Raw genomic sequence first — 19145 nt, 5'->3', positions numbered from 1 at the left:
GATGTCCTGATATCATCCTGAGTCTTTAAATTACTCATGAGACACGAAGGAGTGCCAAAGGATCATTATCAGATTCACCAGGATGGCAAAGAAATAGAAGAAAAAAAAAAGAAAAAAACTTACCAGAGGTCCTGAGAATTTCCCTGAAGAAGAAAACACTTTGAGGTTATGTTCTTCCGCCATTTATAACTTAACCAACATTTTCAATAAAAGTTTTTTGTAGAATTCACAGAAAATAAGAAGATTTTCCACAGAATTCTATAAAATGTCAAAAAACTAAAGTTTTCATCACTTTTTCTTTAAAGGCTCCAACAGATGGACGAGAAATTTCTCGTGCGGTGCGGTGCGGCGAGGTTTTCGGCCAATCAGAAGCGAGAGACGACTCACACACTCTCACCGCTCCGTACGAGAACGTTTTTCGGCCAATCCGAAGCGACGATGGGCCACGAAATCCTCGCCGCACCGCACCGCACGAGGAATTTCCCGTCCATCTGTTGGAGCCTTAAAAGGAAAATCATTAAAACGACCTAAGAAATCTAAAAATAAAATATAAAGAAACTCAATGTAGTCGTTTTCACGGCGTCCTTCCTAAAAAGTATCTCTACTTAGCGCCATCAAATGATGAAACTTTAAAGAGAGTTTAAAGAAATTCTTGATTTTTTTTTTGTTTTAAGCGGTGTTAGTATTAACCGTATATTTAATAAATTTTCCGAGATAGAAGTGCATTAAACTCAAGCAGATAAACCCAGAGAAGACCTCAGAAATGTTCTGTGAAAATATTAAAAGAGCGCATTTGGCAATGTTTCTTTGTTACGCGTGGATGACAAAAGGATTAATCCTTCGACCATGAAACATCTGAAACATAGAAAAATGCGATTTTTTTTTATCACGATTTCCTCTCAAAGAACATTTCTGAACAGAAACGTCTTTTTTGGCCTCTTTTGTGTGAATTTAATGCACTTCTATCAAATGTTTTTTTTTGCTGTTCTGTAGTTGCATGAAACATTCGTCCTATTGTTTCATTTCTGAGTTTTTTAAATGTATTTTTCAGACATTTCTTCAGTTAGACGCAAATGTTTCAAAATTATATTTTTTCTAGAAAAAAAAGGATTTTCTTCTTTATATGTTTTGGCGCATGGATAAAACTCAGAAAAAACATTAGCGTGAATGTTTCAATCATTTAAAAAGAGAGAAAAATACTATTACGTCACTTTTTGAATATATTTAGTAATAAATCAGTGCTGTACTTTCTACAGCTAATTCTATCTTTCATTTTTGTTATTTCCTTTAAAAAAATTGAGAATCTTTCCATTGGAGACCGCCATTTTGCAATGAATAAAAACAACTTTTGTGGAGAAATGATTTTTCAGCACGTTTATTTTCATTCTGCAACTTTTTTTTCTTTTACAATCATGATTTTTAATTAATTTTCTTTTAAAGTTTTTTTCTCTTGAAATTCAAGAATATTTTTTTTACGTGAGATTTTTTCATGATCAATTGATATTTTTTTTAAAATTTATTTTCTTAATAATTGAGAAAAAATCCGTGCTCTTTTTTTTAGTTTTTTTTTGGTGGGGGTGTAAAAAAGGGTAAATGTTTTTTTATGGAAATAATGCAAAAGCAATCACAAAAAATAACAAAATATATATTGCAAAAAAACATAGTGATAAGTAGAATTTTTTCATTGTAAATTTTCTTGTGCAATTTTTTCTATTTTGCAGCAAAATGACAAGAAAAAAAAAAGTAATTTGGGGAAAATGTTTACAATTTTCTGCTTAAACATAAATCTCACATTTTATGTCACTTTTCTTTTCATTCAAATTTTGTTTTTCTTTTTTTTATAATTTGTATAATAATATGTATGCGATAAAATTGCTCCTGACTAACCATGAGAAGGTTCTTTTTTTTGCGCGGGAAATTTTTCTCTTTTATGAAAAATTATCCCTTTTAATTCCTTTTCACTTTTTTTTTTAAATCTTTTGCTGTAGATTTTTGTTTGTTTATTTTGTTGTTATTTTAACTGAAAAACCACCCCCCATCAAAGAGAAGCATGCAATGTTTTTTTTTTTGTATTTTTTTCTGCTAGAAGGATTCTTTTTAATTTCCACCTTCAATATGACTCTTCTAATGTTGTGAAGATGAGAAAAGCCATCGCTGCATTACTTTTCGCTCTCCGTTTTTTTTTCTCTCATGAGAGCGATGCTGTATAATTGTTTTTTTTTTAACTTTTACTTTTTATTCTGAGACGATGTCTTTTTTTGCGTCTGCACAAATTCACGGAACGCCAGTTGAATTTCCAAGTCCATTTCGGGCTCAGCGTCGGCCAATTCATCACCGTCATTGCTGCAAAAAAAGATTTTTGTGACTGTGATAAAGTGTACATTGGGATGACATTGCAGAAGCTTAATGTGAGTATAAATTATTAATTTCTTCATTTTAATTTTTTTTTCATTCAATTTTTCTGAAGAAATTTAAAGCCTAATTTAGGCTCCTAATATTTTCGTTTCTTACAGGTTAGTTCAGTTTTTTTGGGCCTATCGTTTCATTTAAAACCTCAATAATTCCCTTAGATCCTGCAACTCAAAATTAGGACCCTCACAACACCTTTTTAGATCAAAAAGTTAGGAATTTTAAAAAGAATTAAGTTAAAAGGTGTGGTTAAAGCCGAAAGCTTTGGAAAAAATTTCAATTCTTTTAAACCCGCATCCACTATATTGACTATCTGTTCCCGGAAGGAGAATAATACTCCTGCAAAAGCATTTACCAATTTTCCGTCAAGAATTTACAAATTGAATAAAGTTTACTTACTCGAGGTACTCCTCAAAGTTGTTGTTGTTGGGATAGGCTGATGCCTGGGCGGAGAGGAAGGAGCTCTCTTCCTCCGTGAGGACTTGGCCATCGGGTCCATAGAAGACGGGAGAATCGTTGCAGTCGTAATGATTTACCTCCTGAATTGGTGCAACAGCTACAAAGAATAAACCGGTTAAAAACGATTAAAACATCTAGTTTGACTTTTCTTTTGTAGGCTTTTTTCTTTTGTGCTAAGGCTTGTAGGTCCTGTTAAGCAACTTCAATAAGACTTAAGCTAGAAGTCTGCTATAGTTCAAAGAAAGGTTTAGGTGCTAAAGTAAAGGGAACAATCTAGCTGCTAAGGACAAGATAACAGACTAGCTGCTACAGTAAACAGAATAGTTTAGCTGTTAAGGTTAGGAGAACAGGCTAGCTGCTAAGGCCAATATAACAGGGTAGCTGCTAAAGTAAATAGAACTGTTTAGCTATTATAGTTAGGAGAACAGGCTAGCCGCTAAGGCCAAGAGAACAGGCTAGCTACTAAGGCCAAGATAACAGGCTAGCTGTTAAGACTAAGATAATAGGCTAGCTGCTAAAGTAAACAGAACAGTCTAGTTGCTAAGGCCAAGGATAACAGGCTAGCTGCTAATGTAAACAGAACTGTTTAGCTGTTAAGGTTAGGAGAACAGGCTAGCTGCTAAGGCCAAGATAACAGGCTAGCTGTTAAGACTAAGATAATAGGCTAGCTGCTAAAGTAAACAGAACAGTCTAGTTGCTAAGGCCAAGGATAACAGGCTAGCTGCTAAAGTAAACAGAACTGTTTAACTGTTATGGTTAGGAGAACAGGCTAGCTACTAAAGCCAAGATAACAGGCTAGCTGCTAATGTAAACAGAACTGTTTAGATGTTAAGGTTAGAAGAAGAGGTTAGCTGCTAAGGCCAAGATAACAGGGTAGCTGCTAAAGTAAATAGAACAGTTTAGCTGCTACGGCAAAGAGAACAGTCTAGCTGCGGAGGCCAAAATAACAGGTTAGCTGCTAAGTGCAAGATAACAGGCTAGTTGCTAAAGTAAACATAACAGTTTAGCTGTTAAGGTTAGGAGAACAGGCTAGCTGCTAAGGCCAAGATAGCAGTCTAGCTGCTAAGGCCAAGATGACAGGCTAGCTGTTAAAGACAACAGACTAGTTATTGAGATAAACAGAACAGCTTAGCTGCTAATGTTAAGACAACATACTAGCTGCTAAGGTACATAGACCGGTTTAACTACATTTGTAAGGAAAACAGCCTTAGCTAATAACGTACAAAGAACGTTCTATATGAGTTGCTAAGATTAAAAAGGACTGAAAGCTTACGTCCTAACAAATTCTAAATGTAATCAAATTGAAGCCTACTCCAATCAGAAGCTGTAGTCTCCATTTTTTTTTCTCTCTGCAAATTAAAACAAAAACTCACCAATTGGTGCTGTACGTCCCCATCGATTTGCCTTGAGATCCAGCACGGAACGAATAAGACGCCCCGTTGAGACGTCAACAGATGTCTCAAGTTGCGCCAATGTATTGGTTATACCAACAAGGAGGACACCACAATCAATCTCAAGCTCGTACCCGCAGAGCTGAAAATCGAAAACAGTTTTCATTACTCCCTTGTCCCCCACCAGAAGCTGCTTCATCTTTTCTTCTAATTCACCTTGAGCGACTGACAGACACACTTAACATTCTCGGGTCCTTGCTTATTCAACAGCAATGCCATTGAGCTGACAATACATTCACCAATCTCCAGAATGCGTGATCCATCATTTTGCATCTGAATATAAAGTTCAGCCAAGAAGAGCGTCGTCCCGCGCACAATATGCTGCTCATTCAACATAAAACGCTCCATCTCCATCTTGTGATGGTTCATTTTGAGGCACAGCATCGAGCGAAAGACATTACTCTGCTGCAAACTCAGGCTGTCAAGTAATTGGCACAGCCTTGCGCCCATATAGCGGAAATTGGACTCATTGATGCTGTGATCAAAAATCAACTCAACTGCATTGCTCATCACGAAACGACTGCCCATCAAGTCTGCAAACATTTCCTTGATCTCCACCTTTATTTTGTTTATTTGTTTATTTGTTTAATGAAAAGAACAGAGAGAAAAGGCTTTGATTCTGCGCTGTTGTCAGAGCTTTCTTAAACTAAAAATCAATTCCTAAGTTTAAGTGAGAGGCTTAGAATCTTTTTAGGATTCTAATCAGTTTTCTCTGGAACGTCTATCGCCGTCTTACAAAGATTTTTTTTTTCATAGAAAAGGGCAGAAAACATAATTCATTTGGCTGCGTATCGTTTGGCGAATATTTTGAATAATAATAATTTATAGTTGTGTCAACTAACTTTCAGCTGTGTATTGACTTTGGGTTGCATATTTTTTTGAATAACTTTTGGTTTTTTTCATGAATAATTTAAGACATGCATATTTAACAAGCCCTTGGTTGCGTAACTTTAATTAATTTTTGGCTGCGTATCTTTTGGATAACCATTAATTGCGTATTTGACTAACATTCGGTTACCTAGTTTTTATAAAATTTTTGAATAAATTTTGATTATCATAATTTTTAGGCTGCGTCTTGGCGTACTTTTGGCTTCGTATCGCAGTCTTATAACAATTTTTTTGTTGGGAAAAACAGCAAAAAATCTGATTCGTCTGGTTTTGTCTTTTTTAAACTAACTTGTAGATTAACCTTTAGTTTGACTAATTTTAGGCTGCCTATTTGATTAACTTTCGGTTGCGTATTTTTTGAACAATTGGCTGAGTATTTTTGATTAACTTTTAGTAACGACTTGACTAACTTTTGTTGCATTTTTTTTTAATCTAACTTTTGGTTACGTATCTTAAGTAATTTTTGGTTGCATCTTCCTTGACTAACTTTGGGATTCGTATCAAGGTTTTATGATCATCTTTTATTGGAAAAACAGCAGAAAGCCTAATTCGTCAGGCTGCGCATTTTAACAAATTTTAAACTGCGTCTTTTTTTTTCTTTACTATTTTTGGCTGCGTATCTTTTGAATACTTTTTAACTGCATTTTGACTAAATTTCGGCTTCGTATCAAGGTTTTATAACCAGTTTTCGAGTTAACAAATTTTAAGCTGCGTATTTTATAACTAACTTCTGGCTGCATATTCTTTAAGTATTTTTTGGGTTACTTTTAATTGACTATGTATTTTTTTTTAAATTAGGCTGCGTATCTTTTGAGAAATTTGCGTTTTATTTAATTTTTAAATTAAATTCTTATAAGAAAGACCTTTAATAGGGGAATTCTTAGAGAGAATCCTGATACCATATTTAATTTTAATTTAATTTGACTAATTTTACCCACTCTCCCCTACACTCCCTTCAAAAAATCGTTAAAAAATAAGAAATGTAAAAAAAATCATCTGTGGGCACTCACCTGAACTTCCTCATACATGCCCGGCTGGTCGGTGAGTTGCTTGATAATGTGGGAGAGCATATCGAGTGCACTCGTCTCCTCGTGGGGCGGATTCTCCTGCACAGCTGGTGCTTCAAAGTTATTCTGCACAGCCGGTGCCTCATGCATTGGCATCGGATGGATTACCTGCCGTGTGGGATTGAGGCGCTCCTGGACACTTGCACGTTGCATTTGCTGCGCCAATTGCATCTCCGTGTACATACCAATGGGATGGTTCATATGCTGTGGCTGCTGGTGCCGCATGAATGTCATTTGCTGCTGTTGCTGCTGCTGCATGTGCATGTAGGGATGATTAATTGCCGACGCGGGGAATTGCCGTCCGGATGGCATATGCTGCGGCGGTGGATGATGGAAATTCTGTCCGTGTGGCGGTTGCTGCGGATGGTAGACGTGGCCACCCATGTGCGGATGATGGGGTCCCGGTGCCTGACGACGCTGACTCACGTCATTCACCATCTTATTTTTTGGAATGAATTCCTTCGCCTCCGCCGACAGGGCTACACTCCGTCCTGGTGTTTGGTGCACTGCAAGAAGAGAAAGACAAATTAACAAAAACAAAGAAGCTCACTGAGATCTCCTTTTCCCAACTCCCGGACAGAGGTTTATTATTTTTTTTCAATGAATCTTTCAACCTCTCTGTGCACGAATAGAAGGTGAATGCCGTTAATCGCGACTCACAGGTGAGATCGCAGAGAGGAAAAGGTGTCACAAATACATTTGCACGCGTCAGCAAACTTTCTTTTTGCATCTTTCTCTTCGTACCCGTTGTTTTTCTCTCGGAGCAACCCAACTTTGTGCCCAAAAGTGAGGTTATGTCTGTGACATGGAATAAAAACATGCAATTCCCAGAGTCTTCCGGGACATGGGGGTGACTTATTAGCATGGAATGGAGTACAGGGGATGACATACTTCTCATATTGTCCCGATGGGGGTGGTTTGGCTGCCGTATGTGGTCAAAATTGAATGACTTTGAAGACCCGAAATTCATTCCTTCCAGGTAGCTCGTTCACCGCCACCTACGCACGGTATCACAGATCACGCGTACAATAACACCTGCCGTGATACACCACCTACACCCCAAATCCACTTTTTCGTGGCCAACGGGGCGCTTTTTGAGCACTTTTCGCGTGTTTTCTTCTGCGTCTTTTTGCCACGAGCGGCTATCTCGGGATAAACACGGATAAAATGTCCATATTAACGGATTTATTTGAATTTTTTGAATCAATCACATTCCGTTTTCTTATTGGGATGTCCTAAAAATGACTCCTTTTACGTTTTTAGTGAAAATTTCATGAAATTTTCCTTAGAAAAATTCCAATTAGAAAATTCAACACATTCGAAAAATTAAGTTTGAAGAAAAGTGAATAAAAAAATTAACCCTTGGAAGATTTTGCTGGCCAAAGTGGCCAATTCGATTTTTTCAATCGCCACAGAATTAAAAATCTCTTAACATTTCGTGATAATTTCACATCCTATGTATAGGGGAGATTCATTACTTCATGATTGTTGAAAGAAAACTTGGAAAAATATTTTCTTTTTAGAGAAAATGAAGTTCAAACTTTTGAGGTTAGAAACCTCAATCCTCCAAGTGTTAAATTCTTATTTTAACCCTTTCGCGTCTATTGAGTTATACGCCGACCCAAACATGAAACATTTTATTTTCCCTTTTACCTTATTTAACTCCTTCGCGTTTTTTGGATCATACATCGATACAAACGTGAAACATTAATTTTTTTCGAATTTTATTAAGTTTACTTGTTTATCTACGTTAGAAATGCATTAAAATCAAGCAGAGAAACCTTCAAAGAAGATGTTCTGGCTGAGAAACGTCCTCTGAGAGCATCCATAGAATAAATATACTGATAAAAATAACGCATGTTTCAATGTTTCACATGGACGCGAAAGAGTTAATTGTTTTTTCAACTTTAAAATGCGTAATTCCAGGCTGCACTCCGAACAGGTTGACTGGGTGCAGACCTGGACCCGCCTTTCCCAATTTGCACTCAATTATATTTTCTCTTACTTTATTTTTCCTCAACCACTTTCACTCATATATTCCACCCACAATATCCTCTATCACAAGCCTCCACACCACACGCATCCTTCAATCAAAACCTTGCAGCCACAAACACTCAAATGCCACATAAATCGTTTTTCACACAAACATTGAACACACAAACACTAAGGCGATATTAAAGAAGCCTTCTTAGTTCCAGTAGTAGTAGTAGTAGTAAAATGCGTAAAATTTACGTAAATTAGACCAAAAGATGACGTTCTGACTGACAAATGATTTCTGAGACAATCCATAGAATGAATTGCGATAAAAGAGGCGCATGTTTCAATGTTTCACGTGGACGCGAATGGATTAAAAATAAAGCCGCCATCTTGAAATTTTGAAAATAACCTTGTTTTGTATGAAATCTACGTTCAAAATGACTGAAAGCTCACTGTTCTTGGGAAACAAGCCCTTCGGCTTTCGTCTTCCTTCCTGGGTTTGACAGAACGCAATGTTTTCCCCACATTACACCAATTTCACCACTTTCAATTTTCACCATTATGCTTTTCTAGCTAAAAATCCGCGCCAAATTCGAAAATATTAATAACTCTCTTTCTCGCCTTTCTGCAAAAGAAAAATCCTGCAAAACGTCCAAAAAGAAAAGTAGGAGCAATGATTCATACTTCGGAATAATGGCATTCATTTCTCTACTCTCCGGGATACATTTTCATTATGCTGCTGGTGGATGTTTTTAATAGTTTTTCTTTGTGAAAAAAAAAAAGTAAAACGAGTAAATAAACAAAAAGTAAAGTGCCGTTTGAGGTTGTCACTGTTTCGTGAACTTTTTTTTGTTGCTATTTACACAGATCACTCCCCCTTCGCCAGATCTTCCACTCGTCACAGGGATTCTTTTCATGGGCGGGATCAACTACATCTTCTTCTCTAGAAATTAATGGGTTTGCCAAACGCGGCAGATAAGTTAGCCTCTCGAAGAGCTTCTGAGCATGTCTGTGAAGAGAAAAAAAAGAAGGGCAATGAGTAGCCTGTTAGGAGCCTTGTTCGAACAAAAGTCTTACCGGATGTGCATGACAGACACGTGCTACATCTTCAGCAGCTGCTCCGTATTCCATTGCCAAGGTAGCTTCATTGATGAGCTCACCCACACCGGGTCCAATCATATGAGTCCCGAGAATCCTATCTGTACTCTTATCGGCGAGTACTTTGATGAAGCCATCGGTGTCATCATTCACTTTAGCACGTGAATTCGCCATGAAGGGGAATTTACCAATCTTATACTCAACACCCTCCTTCTTCAGATCCTCCTCCGTTTTTCCCACCCACGCCACTTCAGGATGCGTATAGATGACACTCGGTACGCAGTTGTAGTCAATGTGAACTGGACCACCGAGCATACCCTCAACGCACACAATACCCTCATCTTCGGCCTTATGCGCCAACATTGGGCCATGAATGCAATCACCAATGGCATAAATGCTCGGTACAATGGTCTGGAATTGCCCATTTACGGGTACACGACCCCTGTCATCCTTAACAATGCCCACATTCTCCAAGCCCAGCCCTTCTGTGTAGGGACGACGGCCAACGCTCACGAGAAGAACGTCGCAGTCAAGCTAAAAGGAAATCCCGTTAAAAAATTGCTCTGAACTAGAGAGTCCCGCTAAGACTAAGAAGTTGTTTGAACTACATGTAAAAACGTGATTTTATGTCTTGAAACTTTGCTACAAGATCTGTTCTTGATCATCAGAAAGAACAGTTTTTGACGTCTTAGGAACGCTGTTTTTTTACTCTCTGAAAATGCTTTTTTTTTGACGTCTTGAGAGCGCAGTTTTGACCGGTTTTAAGCTATAAGGTTCTATAAGTGCAGTTTCTGACTGCTGGTAAAAGCGAGTTCTGACGCTCTGAAAATGTAGTTTTTGACTTCTTATAACCGCAGTTACTGACATTCTACAAGCGCAGTTTTTGACATCATGCAATGATCAATTTTTAACTGTTTATAAAAGCGAGTTCTGATGCTCTAAAAATGCAGTTTTTGACATCTTGAGAGCGCAGTTTTGATCAGCTGTGCGGGTTCTATAAAGCGCAATTTTTGACTGTTTATAAAAGCGAGTTCTGATACTCTAAGAATGCACTTTTTGAGGCCCTAAAAGCCGCAGTTTTTGACGTCTTGCAAGGATCAATTCTTAACTGTTTATAAAAGAGAGTTCTGATGCTATGAAAATGCAGTTTTTAACGTTTTATAACTGCAGTTTTTGACTGTTTGAAAAGGCAAGTTTTTACGCTCTGAAATTGCAGTTTTTTTTACAACTTACAAGCTCATTTTCTGACGTCATTCAAGCGCAGTTTTTAACGTTGTACAAGTGCAGTTTTTGACGCTCTAAGAAGCGAGTTTCAAAGGACTGAAAATGAAGTTTTTGACATTTTACAGTTGAAATTAGAATTTTAGCCAAAGGATCTAAAATCTAAATTGAAAACATCAATTTCAGGCATAGTTCAATCAACCTCTGAGCCTAGATTTAACTTCAAAACGTATCCTGCTCTATTGCATCTCTCACCTCTTCTTTGTTGCCACTCTTGACACCCTCAACGGCAACTTTGACGCTACTTCCTGTATTCGTAGCACCCGTAACCTTGTGTCCCAACTTAAATTCAATCCCTTGCTTCGTGAGCACCTTCTGGAACGTCTTGGATACCTCCCCGTCAATTCCAACCCCACCAATTGTCTCCAGAAATTCCACAGCAGTGACTTTTGAACCCAAACGTGACCACACGGAACCAAGTTCCAGACCAATAACACCTGCTCCAATAAGAATCATTTTTTCTGGAACCTTTTCAAGGCTCAGTGCTCCTGTACTTGATACCACGTTCTGCTCATTAATCTCAATTCCTACCCAACAAAAATAAAACAGAAAGAAAAATCTTCTGTTAGAATCAACTAATTCAATTCGGGGAGATTGAGTCGATCAGTTTTGACCAATAAATAATTAATTAATTTAAATATTAAATAAGATTAGATTGAGGCTCCTCCCTTATCATTCACGTGCATTATGATGTGCCGAAAAAATAATTAACATTTTCTAGATAAAATTGCAACAATGATTTCCAATATTTTTCAATGTTATCGAAGCTTTTTCGTGATAAAGCTTCCATTTTGATAATATATTAGGAACAAACAAAAATAAACTGCATAAGATAAGAAATTGAATCGTCCAAAAGGCAAAAACAATAAGAAAATCATCGTTAAAGACACATGAGATTCTCTAAAGAGATTAGCCGAGATATTACAGCAAAGATTTGCATAAAAATGTAGGTATTGACGTCATCATTATATATTTCTTTTGTTTCTAAGAATACATGAAACATTATCGCTTAAGTTTCATTGGTGTTTTGACGCTCTATTTTCATGCTGCGTGCCCATAACACAGGATAATCCGATATTTCTGATCTGAAACTTTAGCCTGAATTTTATTTCGAAAATATTTTTTTCCTTTTCTTTTGACAAACTGATAGCAATTACATGTAGAAATGTACTCAAATTTCAAGACTTCAAGCGAATTTCAAGAGTTTCTTGATCGCTGAATAAGGTCCTGAATCTACTATCGTAATTGCTTTCAGCTTGTCAAAAGAAAATTTGGAGAAACATTTTCTTTTTGAAAGAAAATTCTGGCTAAAGTTTTTTAGGTTAGAAATACATATCAGATTATTCTAGCGTCACAACGATGTAAGACAAAATTAAATTAGCACCGATTACCAGAAATATCCTCCAAGTGTAAAATATTCAAAAAAAAATCACTACACTGACGTCATTCTTTACATTTTTTAGAAAATCTTTGCTGAATTTCATTAAATTCATTCTTAGGAAGAATTGAAAACTTTCTACAATGATTTCTTATTTCTATTTGTAAACTCCTTTTTCACGAAATATCTCTGAAAATGGATAAAAGTACCCATGAAATGCGGACTTACCGGGAAATGGTGTAACTTCGGACCCCGTGGCAATCATAATGCGTTTCGTCTTTACCACCTCCTCGCCGGATTCCGTCTTGGCGGTGACTTCATTGGGTGACGTGATGCTCCCGTAGCCCTTAATGAGGTGCACCTTGTTCTTCTTGAAGAGCTGAGCAATGCCCCCCGTGAGGGCTTTTACGGACTTTGACTTGGCATCCATCATCTTGCCAATATCCGCCCGGACGTTCTCCACGAAAATACCTCGATTGGCCAGATCCCCGGAGTGGGCCATGTGGTAGTAGTGGGAATTATTGAGGAGAGATTTAGATGGGATGCATCCCACATTGAGGCAGGTACCACCACATGTGTCGTTCTTCTCAATGCACACGGTCTGGAAGTAAAAAAGGGATGATTAATCACTTCTTCCGGAAACAAATCAAATTCAACGTTTCTCTCTTACCTTCATCCCAAGCTGGGCAGCTTTGATGGCAGCCACATAGCCTCCGGGGCCGGATCCAATGACCACCAGATCCACCTCCTCTCCACTCGTGTAGTTCCTCCTGCCCAGAACACTCAGTGCTGGTCGATGATTCCGCAGCACGAGGTTCGTCTGTTTTCAGGAAGTACAAAAAAACATAAATTATTATTCCGTCATGACGTCACTATCCGCAGCAAGCCCCCTTATCGACGGAAGACCCCAAGTGACCTTTCCTTGGGGCAAGTCAAGCATAATTTGTTGGGGGTTAGATTGCATAACCACGGAGTTGCGAATTCCCATAAAAAAAAACACTCCGGTAACACGGAAAACTCACCTTTGTTGCCAGCGAAACAATATTCCTGATATTGCACTGCATTTTTCCGGGACTGCACCACTAGCTGTACAAATGGGAGACACGCGATTGAGGTGGAAATGAAGGATATTTTGAGAAATTCGCAATGAAAAGTTGACGTTTCCAAATTGCAGTTTTTTCCCCACTTCGGTACGCAGTCGGAACTCACTTCGGCTTTTGCCGGCTGTAGCATACATTGAGGTTATGTTACAGCCAAAGGAATTGGCGGCCCCTTTGGCGATTTGCGAATTTTCCTTATTTCTCCAAGAAATTCGCATGAAAATTCCCAATTTTTGCAAATGCCTTTAAGAATTTATTTATTTAGGTAATTAATGGGGTTTTGCTAATTTTATTTCAATATTTAGGAGGCCCTGGAGATTCTTTTATGATCAAAGATTAGTTGGTCCAGCCGGGTTTGGCGGTTTCTTCTACATTTTTCTTCTTGCCTTTTTATGTGTTTTTTCATGGTTTTCATGAGTTTTTCCAAGTGTTTCTGTGTAGAATCAACTTATGAATATCAGATGAATTGTGGTAAGTCAAAATTAATCAAAATCACACCTCTTTATGCATTTTTCAACCGGAATTGCTGCTGTGACATAACCTCGCTTTTCTCGGTCCACAATTTTCTTGAATTTTCCCAAATAGCCCAAATATATTTGCCAAGAAGGCCAAAAATCAGTAAATAATTCATAAATTGTAAGAAAAAGTAAAACAAATATCTTTTATGATTTCTTTGGAGTTTAATAACAACTTGCAGCGCTTCGAACAACATAACCTCACACTAGCTCCCTCCAAGTTCTCCGGAACTTCAAAAATTTCTTAAATTTTCCTAATTTTCTTGAGTTTTTTTGGATTTCCTTTTAACAAAACTTCCAATTCTGCCCAGACCGACTTTATCTTTTACTTCCTGCAGTGTCTCTTCGGCAACTTTGGATGCTCTATCAGCTCCCTCCTGGAGTACCTGACAAAGATATTCCGGATGCTTCGAATAGTCCTCTAGTCGCATCCTAATGGGATTTAAGTGTTCAATTACAGCTTCTGCTACTCTTCCTTTGTACTTTCCCGTATCTACATCCGTACATTCCACACAGATGGCTTCAGGTGTCTTCCCGGTCATTAGAGAATGAATTGTGATGAGATTTGACACTCCCGGACGGGCATCTGGTTCAAATGTTACGGCGGAAGTGAAGTCTGTTATGGCTTTTTTGACTTTCTCCACAACTGCATCCGGTGGATCAGTGAGGAAGATGACGGATTTGGGATCAGTGTCGGATTTGGACATTTTCTTTGTTGGATCCCGGAGGCTTTTGATTCTGTTGCTCAAATCCGTGGATACGAGGGCATGGCAGTGTGCAAAGGTGTTGCCGTACTTTGTGTTGAATGTCTTGGCGAGATGCTGTGCTAGTTGCAAATGCTGAACTTGATCCTCTCCGACAGGAACGTGCGTTGCTCTAAAGAAAAAAATCGCTAGGAATTGTCCGGAAAGGATTTTTGGAGGCTTTTCACTCACCTGTAAAGGAGAATATCAGCTGCTTGCAGGACAGGGTATACGAAGATTCCCAGAGGGATCTCCTTGACCTTTGTGGATTTCTCCTTGAACTGCGGCAGATGCCCAAGACGAGCCATAGTTGTGTGACATCCAAGAATCCATCCTAGCTCTGCGTGTTGCTTCACGTCCGATTGCAGGAAAAGAACAGACTTCTGAGGGTCAATTCCACATGCCAGGAGTGCTGCTGTCATATGTAGAATGTTCTCTTTGAGGCACGCCGGGTCCTGGGGCAGGGTAATTGAGTGGAGATCAACAATGCAATACGTGACATCCTCTCCGGTGTTTTGAAGCTCAACCCACCGGGAAATGGCTCCCAAGTAGTTCCCAATGTGTAAACCACCTGTAGGTTGAATCCCCGAGAAGATTTTCCTTGGCCAGGTGGGCTGAAATGGGATTATTATTCAATTTAATCTCCACTCTCTGAATAATTCTTTGATTTCCTAACCTTCTCCGTTGAGTAGAATTTCTGGATTGTCAGGGATTTTGCTTGTCTCCCACAGAATCTCAATGTTCTGGAGATGATCATCCTGGTCAGAAGCGGTAGGTTTTCTAATTAATTCTCGAGTAATTCCAGTGATTCCTTCAAGGAAAAAATAACAACCCTTCAAGAAACTTTCTCACGTGATTCCACAGACACTCCACGGAAATATCATTGAATTCCGTGGGAAAGTTACTTGGTTCAAATTAGGGTCAATTAATAAATAAAATGGGTCTAAATTTGACCAAATATTGAATTCAAAATGCATTTTAATTTTCATAATCAACCGCTTACATATTGTGCAAAATTTTTTTTACCTTCCGGATCTTCGAAATATTTTCCGGAATTCCGAAAACTTTCCGGAAATTAAATTTTGATTAATTATGGATGATTTTTAGTATTTTTAGAATGTAATTAAATTCTTTCAGCATTATTTTAATTTAGGAACATTAAAAATTCTTCCGAATCTTCCGAATGCTATTTAAAACGGCCGCTAGAGCGCAAATTTGTTTTTTTCACAGGAAGTTTCAGAAACTGGTACTAATTGACTTATAAATAAATATAATAAATAAAATAAATAAATAAAAAACTGAAAATTAGGATAATTGGAAATCATTCTTAGAAGATCTTTCGGAATTTTGAGACTTCGTTTAAAGGGAATCAATTCTCCAGAAAATTGGTGCGCTTTTTCATAAAAAAAACGTGTCTGATGGCAAAAATTAATTTCCAAAGTTAATTGACTACTTGTCTGCACTCTGCATACATAATTATCCACACATAGTGACGACTCTTTCTATGTACATTAGGTACCTACATACTATCGTTGTATTACATAAATTCTTTCGTAATTTCTTATAAAGAAAACAACGGAGAAAATCAACAAATTTTCCGCATTAAGCTCAAAAAATTGGAAAATAAATAAATTTATTTGGGAGAGAAATTGAGAGAATAAAAAATTGATTAATCTCTCAGAAAATGATCATGTCATAAAGCTCTGAGAAAAATGACTCATCCAACTTAATTCTTTTATGAGCGCCAGTGAGATGACCATAGAGGCATCCACACCCAGGTTGAGAGGTTCCTGCTTCTTCCTCTTCTTGCACAAACACTCAATTCTTTCTTTTCTTCCCCACCTTAATGTTTCTGCATTCCTTTCTTAGACATTTTCTTGTGGCATCGCATTGCTTGACTCACCACGACCAACCTGTGTCTATGAGGAGTGCAAACATGAGAGAGGTGTAGGTAGGTATTGCCAGCAATTACCTCAACAACTCAACACAGACAAAATATTATTAAAGTCTTCGTGAAGAGCACCAAAAGAGCACGAACAGAAGCGAAATAGGAGGACGATTTCTTATTATACCAACTAATTCCTAAAAGGTCAAAAGAGACAAAGATTTTATTTTTTGCAAAACTTCCTCAAAAAAATCTTTTTGTAATGAAAAATTAAAGTTTATTTGTTGCAAAATCTTAAGAAAAATTCCTCTCTGCTTCGTGCAAGATGAGAAAGAGAGAATTATTCTGGCCAGGGGGTCATGAAGCGCGAAAAAGGTGGGATAAGACAGAGGATAGGATATCGATGCCAAACCAGTTTCAGAAGTCATGAGAATCCACATTAAGAAATTCAAGTTCTTCCATCGACTTCTTATACAGTTCCAATAAGCATAATATGAGGTTTTGGCGATTTTGGGCAAAGATTGAAATTTTCAAACAATGAAAATTAGTTTGTGGATTTTTTTTTGCTTAAAGACCTATCTTCAAAACTTAAACTTACATTGTTCTTATTTTTTACCCTACTTGTTGTTTAATTAAACTTTAATAAATTGAAATTGAAATTAAAAAAAATCTTTATAAACTTGAAACAAGGGCCCATATAAAAATAAGACCTATTAAATAAAAACTTAGGTCTAACTTAAAAAACTTAGGTCGGATTTAGAAGTGAATTTCAATAATTCAGGGTAAGATTCACTATTAAGTCCTGCTTATAAGATTAGACTTAAGAATACTTGAACCAGTCTTAAGTTTTTTTCAATCAAACTTACGTTTCTAATTTTTTTTTAGGCTAAGCTCAAGTTTTCTTAAATTCTACTTTTAAAAAAAGTTAGGCGGCATAAGTTTTTTTTTTGAGGTCAGACTTATTTTTTTTAAATTAACCTGATCTAACCTTAATAGTCTGATCTCAAGCAAAAAATTTAAGACAGACAAAAAAAAGTTTTGTAAAAAAAATTATGCTTAACTGAATCCGGTTTAAGAGTGAATTTTTACGACTCTAAAATGGAACAAATAATACAGCCAACTTAGCTTAATAAATTAGGCATCAATTATTTTTTTAAATGATTTTTACACTAAATTAGGGGAGCATGGGGGCAAATGATTCACTCTTCAAGAATTTTTAATTCAATTTTCTCAAAAGAAAAACAATTCAAATTACAATAAGACGGTTATTATTTAACCCTTCTCACGCCTCTTTTATACATTCATAAAAAAAACTATAAGAATTATGCTAAAAAGTGCAATTGATTCATTTCGCCCCAATGTAAAAGTTTTTGAAAAGGCTCAAAAAATCGTATTTATCATCAAAATTGAAGAGAGTTTTCTGAGTGAAAGTTGTTAAGCGGAAAATTTGCCTTGAGAATGCGGCTATTTGGAATCTTTCCTCTATGGTTAATTGTATTTTTTTCAGTGTGATTCAAATAGCCCCCCTCAATCATTCATATAAATTTTTCTTTTAATTCAATTCCTTCTATGGGAATTTTTCCAATATTTCTTGCATCTTTTCAAGTAGTTTGAGGACCCTTTTCTTGAGAGTGCAGGCGGGGAGTATGTGTAGGAAAATCGACAGACCACGACTAAAATTTCAATTCAATATATAGTTGCTGTACTCTCCCTCTCTCTCTCTCATAAAACATGCAAGAGAGTTCCGTTTCCATGCCTGAGAATGTGTTTTTTGGTGTGTACACCTTTTTCTTATGTATTTTCTGCCTCATTCCCACACAATCGCGTACTCTTTCGTGTCTCTTTAGCCTGTGGAGCTTGTTGTGAGAGAGATCCCCGAGAGTTTTAGTTTATTGAGTGTCTACCGTGGTGGGTCACGTTGTTTCATATAGTCTCTCGTTTTTCACATTTAAAATTGCCTTCTGACATTATTTCTGGATTGTTGTATTTATAAAATATATACTACATAACGAATACACCTAAAAAAAAAGTTACTTCCTGATTCTACTACTGCGTGCATCTGCAGGTGGTGTGTGCTGGTGTACTCTTACCTTTATCCTCTTGAAAAAAAAGCATTAAAAAGATCTTAAAGAACGTCTCAAAAATTCAAGAATTTCCAAAGTTTTTCATTGTGCTTAAAAAAAAATTAAACAGAAAAGAGATAGAAGTTTTGCATTCTCGCGCTGTGATTCTGGAAAAGGTTTCGGAGTGTTGGCCTTTTTTTTTTTGCATGAGATCGTGAAGTCAACGAGAGAATAAAAACGAATTGTTACGTGGTTGAGTTGTGTTTTCTGTGGAGTGCACGTATAAGAAGAAGAAAAAAATAAATAAGAAGTGAGTGAGAAAGAAGAAAATTGTGAGACATAACAAGTAGAGGTAAATTTTATATAGATTCACAGAGATTTTTTTTCATTATCCTAAAACTAAAAATCTCTGTTAGTGCTTTCCGTGTGGCCAAAAATAAGTGATTAAAGTGCTTAAAAAACCTCTTGGAGCAACAAAAAAATTGGATTATCTTCACAGAAACACCATCAATTTTCACGCGGAAAATCCCACAATATAATTTGTAGTTTGGGTGAAAAAGAAAAGGTGAGTCCGGACTCATTTTTCTCTGAACACAAAAACTTTCTATATGCACATTTGTTGAGATTTTTATCACAGAAAGGTGTATTGTGCAAAAGTCCAATGTACGCGAGAAAATGGGATTGAGGAGAAAATTGTGAATATAATTTTCACCGTTCAATAGTGTTTTCAAGAAAGTTTTTCTTTATTACCTCCTCACAATGACCCACATTCTCCCCTAAAAAACCTTCCAAGAATCAAACTCTTTCACCTCCCCCATCAATGATCTCGAT

At 37.0% G+C, this 19145-nt stretch overlaps 4 protein-coding genes across 7 annotated transcripts in view; 1 reads left to right on the top strand and 3 right to left on the bottom strand.

The window, feature by feature from the left end:
* Positions 1-1346: 1346 nt before the first annotated feature.
* On the bottom strand, positions 1347-7453 carry LOC129794913 (polyadenylate-binding protein-interacting protein 1). The gene is made up of 6 exons (XM_055835848.1): positions 7166-7453; positions 6218-6780; positions 4476-4877; positions 4242-4401; positions 2809-2965; positions 1347-2343 (listed from the first exon to the last, which is right to left on the bottom strand). The coding sequence occupies exons 1-6, from the start codon at positions 7242-7244 to the stop codon at positions 2229-2231; spliced, it is 1476 nt and encodes a 491-aa protein (XP_055691823.1). The 5' UTR covers positions 7245-7453; the 3' UTR covers positions 1347-2228.
* A 1475-nt stretch (positions 7454-8928) lies between these two features.
* Positions 8929-13222, bottom strand: LOC129794906 (dihydrolipoyl dehydrogenase, mitochondrial). Its single transcript, XM_055835823.1, has 6 exons — positions 13031-13222; positions 12679-12828; positions 12237-12609; positions 10826-11157; positions 9329-9883; positions 8929-9260 (listed from the first exon to the last, which is right to left on the bottom strand). The coding sequence occupies exons 1-6, from the start codon at positions 13070-13072 to the stop codon at positions 9195-9197; spliced, it is 1518 nt and encodes a 505-aa protein (XP_055691798.1). The 5' UTR covers positions 13073-13222; the 3' UTR covers positions 8929-9194.
* Positions 13223-13446: 224 nt separating this feature from the next.
* Positions 13447-19145, top strand: part of LOC129794910 (rab11 family-interacting protein 3) — a 49156-nt gene continuing 43457 nt past the window's right edge. For 2 of the 4 annotated variants that reach the window (XM_055835837.1, XM_055835828.1), the window contains exon 1: positions 13447-13579. In XM_055835837.1, coding sequence (XP_055691812.1) covers positions 13501-13579 — 79 coding nt within the window. In that variant the 5' untranslated portion in view covers positions 13447-13500. Of the gene's footprint in view, positions 13580-16275; positions 16318-18143; positions 18880-19145 lie in introns of those variants that run through there. The other 2 variants (XM_055835836.1, XM_055835833.1) reach the window with 2 other exon arrangements.
* Positions 13770-15220, bottom strand: LOC129794919 (tryptophan--tRNA ligase, mitochondrial). Its single transcript, XM_055835859.1, has 3 exons — positions 15043-15220; positions 14559-14980; positions 13770-14499 (listed from the first exon to the last, which is right to left on the bottom strand). Exons 1-3 carry the CDS (start codon positions 15121-15123, stop codon positions 13878-13880), a joined length of 1125 nt encoding a protein of 374 aa, XP_055691834.1. The 5' UTR covers positions 15124-15220; the 3' UTR covers positions 13770-13877.

This window comes from Lutzomyia longipalpis, chromosome 4, assembly GCF_024334085.1.
Source record: "Lutzomyia longipalpis isolate SR_M1_2022 chromosome 4, ASM2433408v1".
Classification (NCBI taxonomy): Eukaryota; Metazoa; Arthropoda; class Insecta; order Diptera; family Psychodidae; genus Lutzomyia; species Lutzomyia longipalpis.
Note: the sequence above shows the minus strand (reverse complement) of the source record. Positions and strands in the feature narration are given on the sequence as shown.

Excerpts from the sequence above, each read along its gene's own strand:
- LOC129794913 (XM_055835848.1), bottom strand. The coding sequence starts at position 7,244 with ATGAATTTCGGGTCTTCAAAGTCATTCAATTTTGACCACATACGGCAG. Across the intron at positions 4,402-4,475 it reads GTGTCTGTCAGTCGCTCAAG|CTCTGCGGGTACGAGCTTGA; the intron begins GTGAATTAGAAG and ends TTCGATTTTCAG. Across the intron at positions 2,344-2,808 it reads AACTTTGAGGAGTACCTCGA|CAATGACGGTGATGAATTGG; the intron begins GTAAGTAAACTT and ends CTTTTTTTGCAG.
- LOC129794906 (XM_055835823.1), bottom strand. The coding sequence starts at position 13,072 with ATGCAGTGCAATATCAGGAATATTGTTTCGCTGGCAACAAAG. Across the intron at positions 12,610-12,678 it reads CTGCCCAGCTTGGGATGAAG|ACCGTGTGCATTGAGAAGAA; the intron begins GTAAGAGAGAAA and ends TTTTACTTCCAG. Across the intron at positions 9,261-9,328 it reads GTGTCTGTCATGCACATCCG|ACATGCTCAGAAGCTCTTCG; the intron begins GTAAGACTTTTG and ends TTCTCTTCACAG.
- LOC129794919 (XM_055835859.1), bottom strand. The coding sequence starts at position 15,123 with ATGATCATCTCCAGAACATTGAGATTCTGTGGGAGACAAGCAAAATCC. Across the intron at positions 14,981-15,042 it reads AATTCTACTCAACGGAGAAG|CCCACCTGGCCAAGGAAAAT; the intron begins GTTAGGAAATCA and ends ATCCCATTTCAG. Across the intron at positions 14,500-14,558 it reads GCTGATATTCTCCTTTACAG|AGCAACGCACGTTCCTGTCG; the intron begins GTGAGTGAAAAG and ends TTTTTTCTTTAG.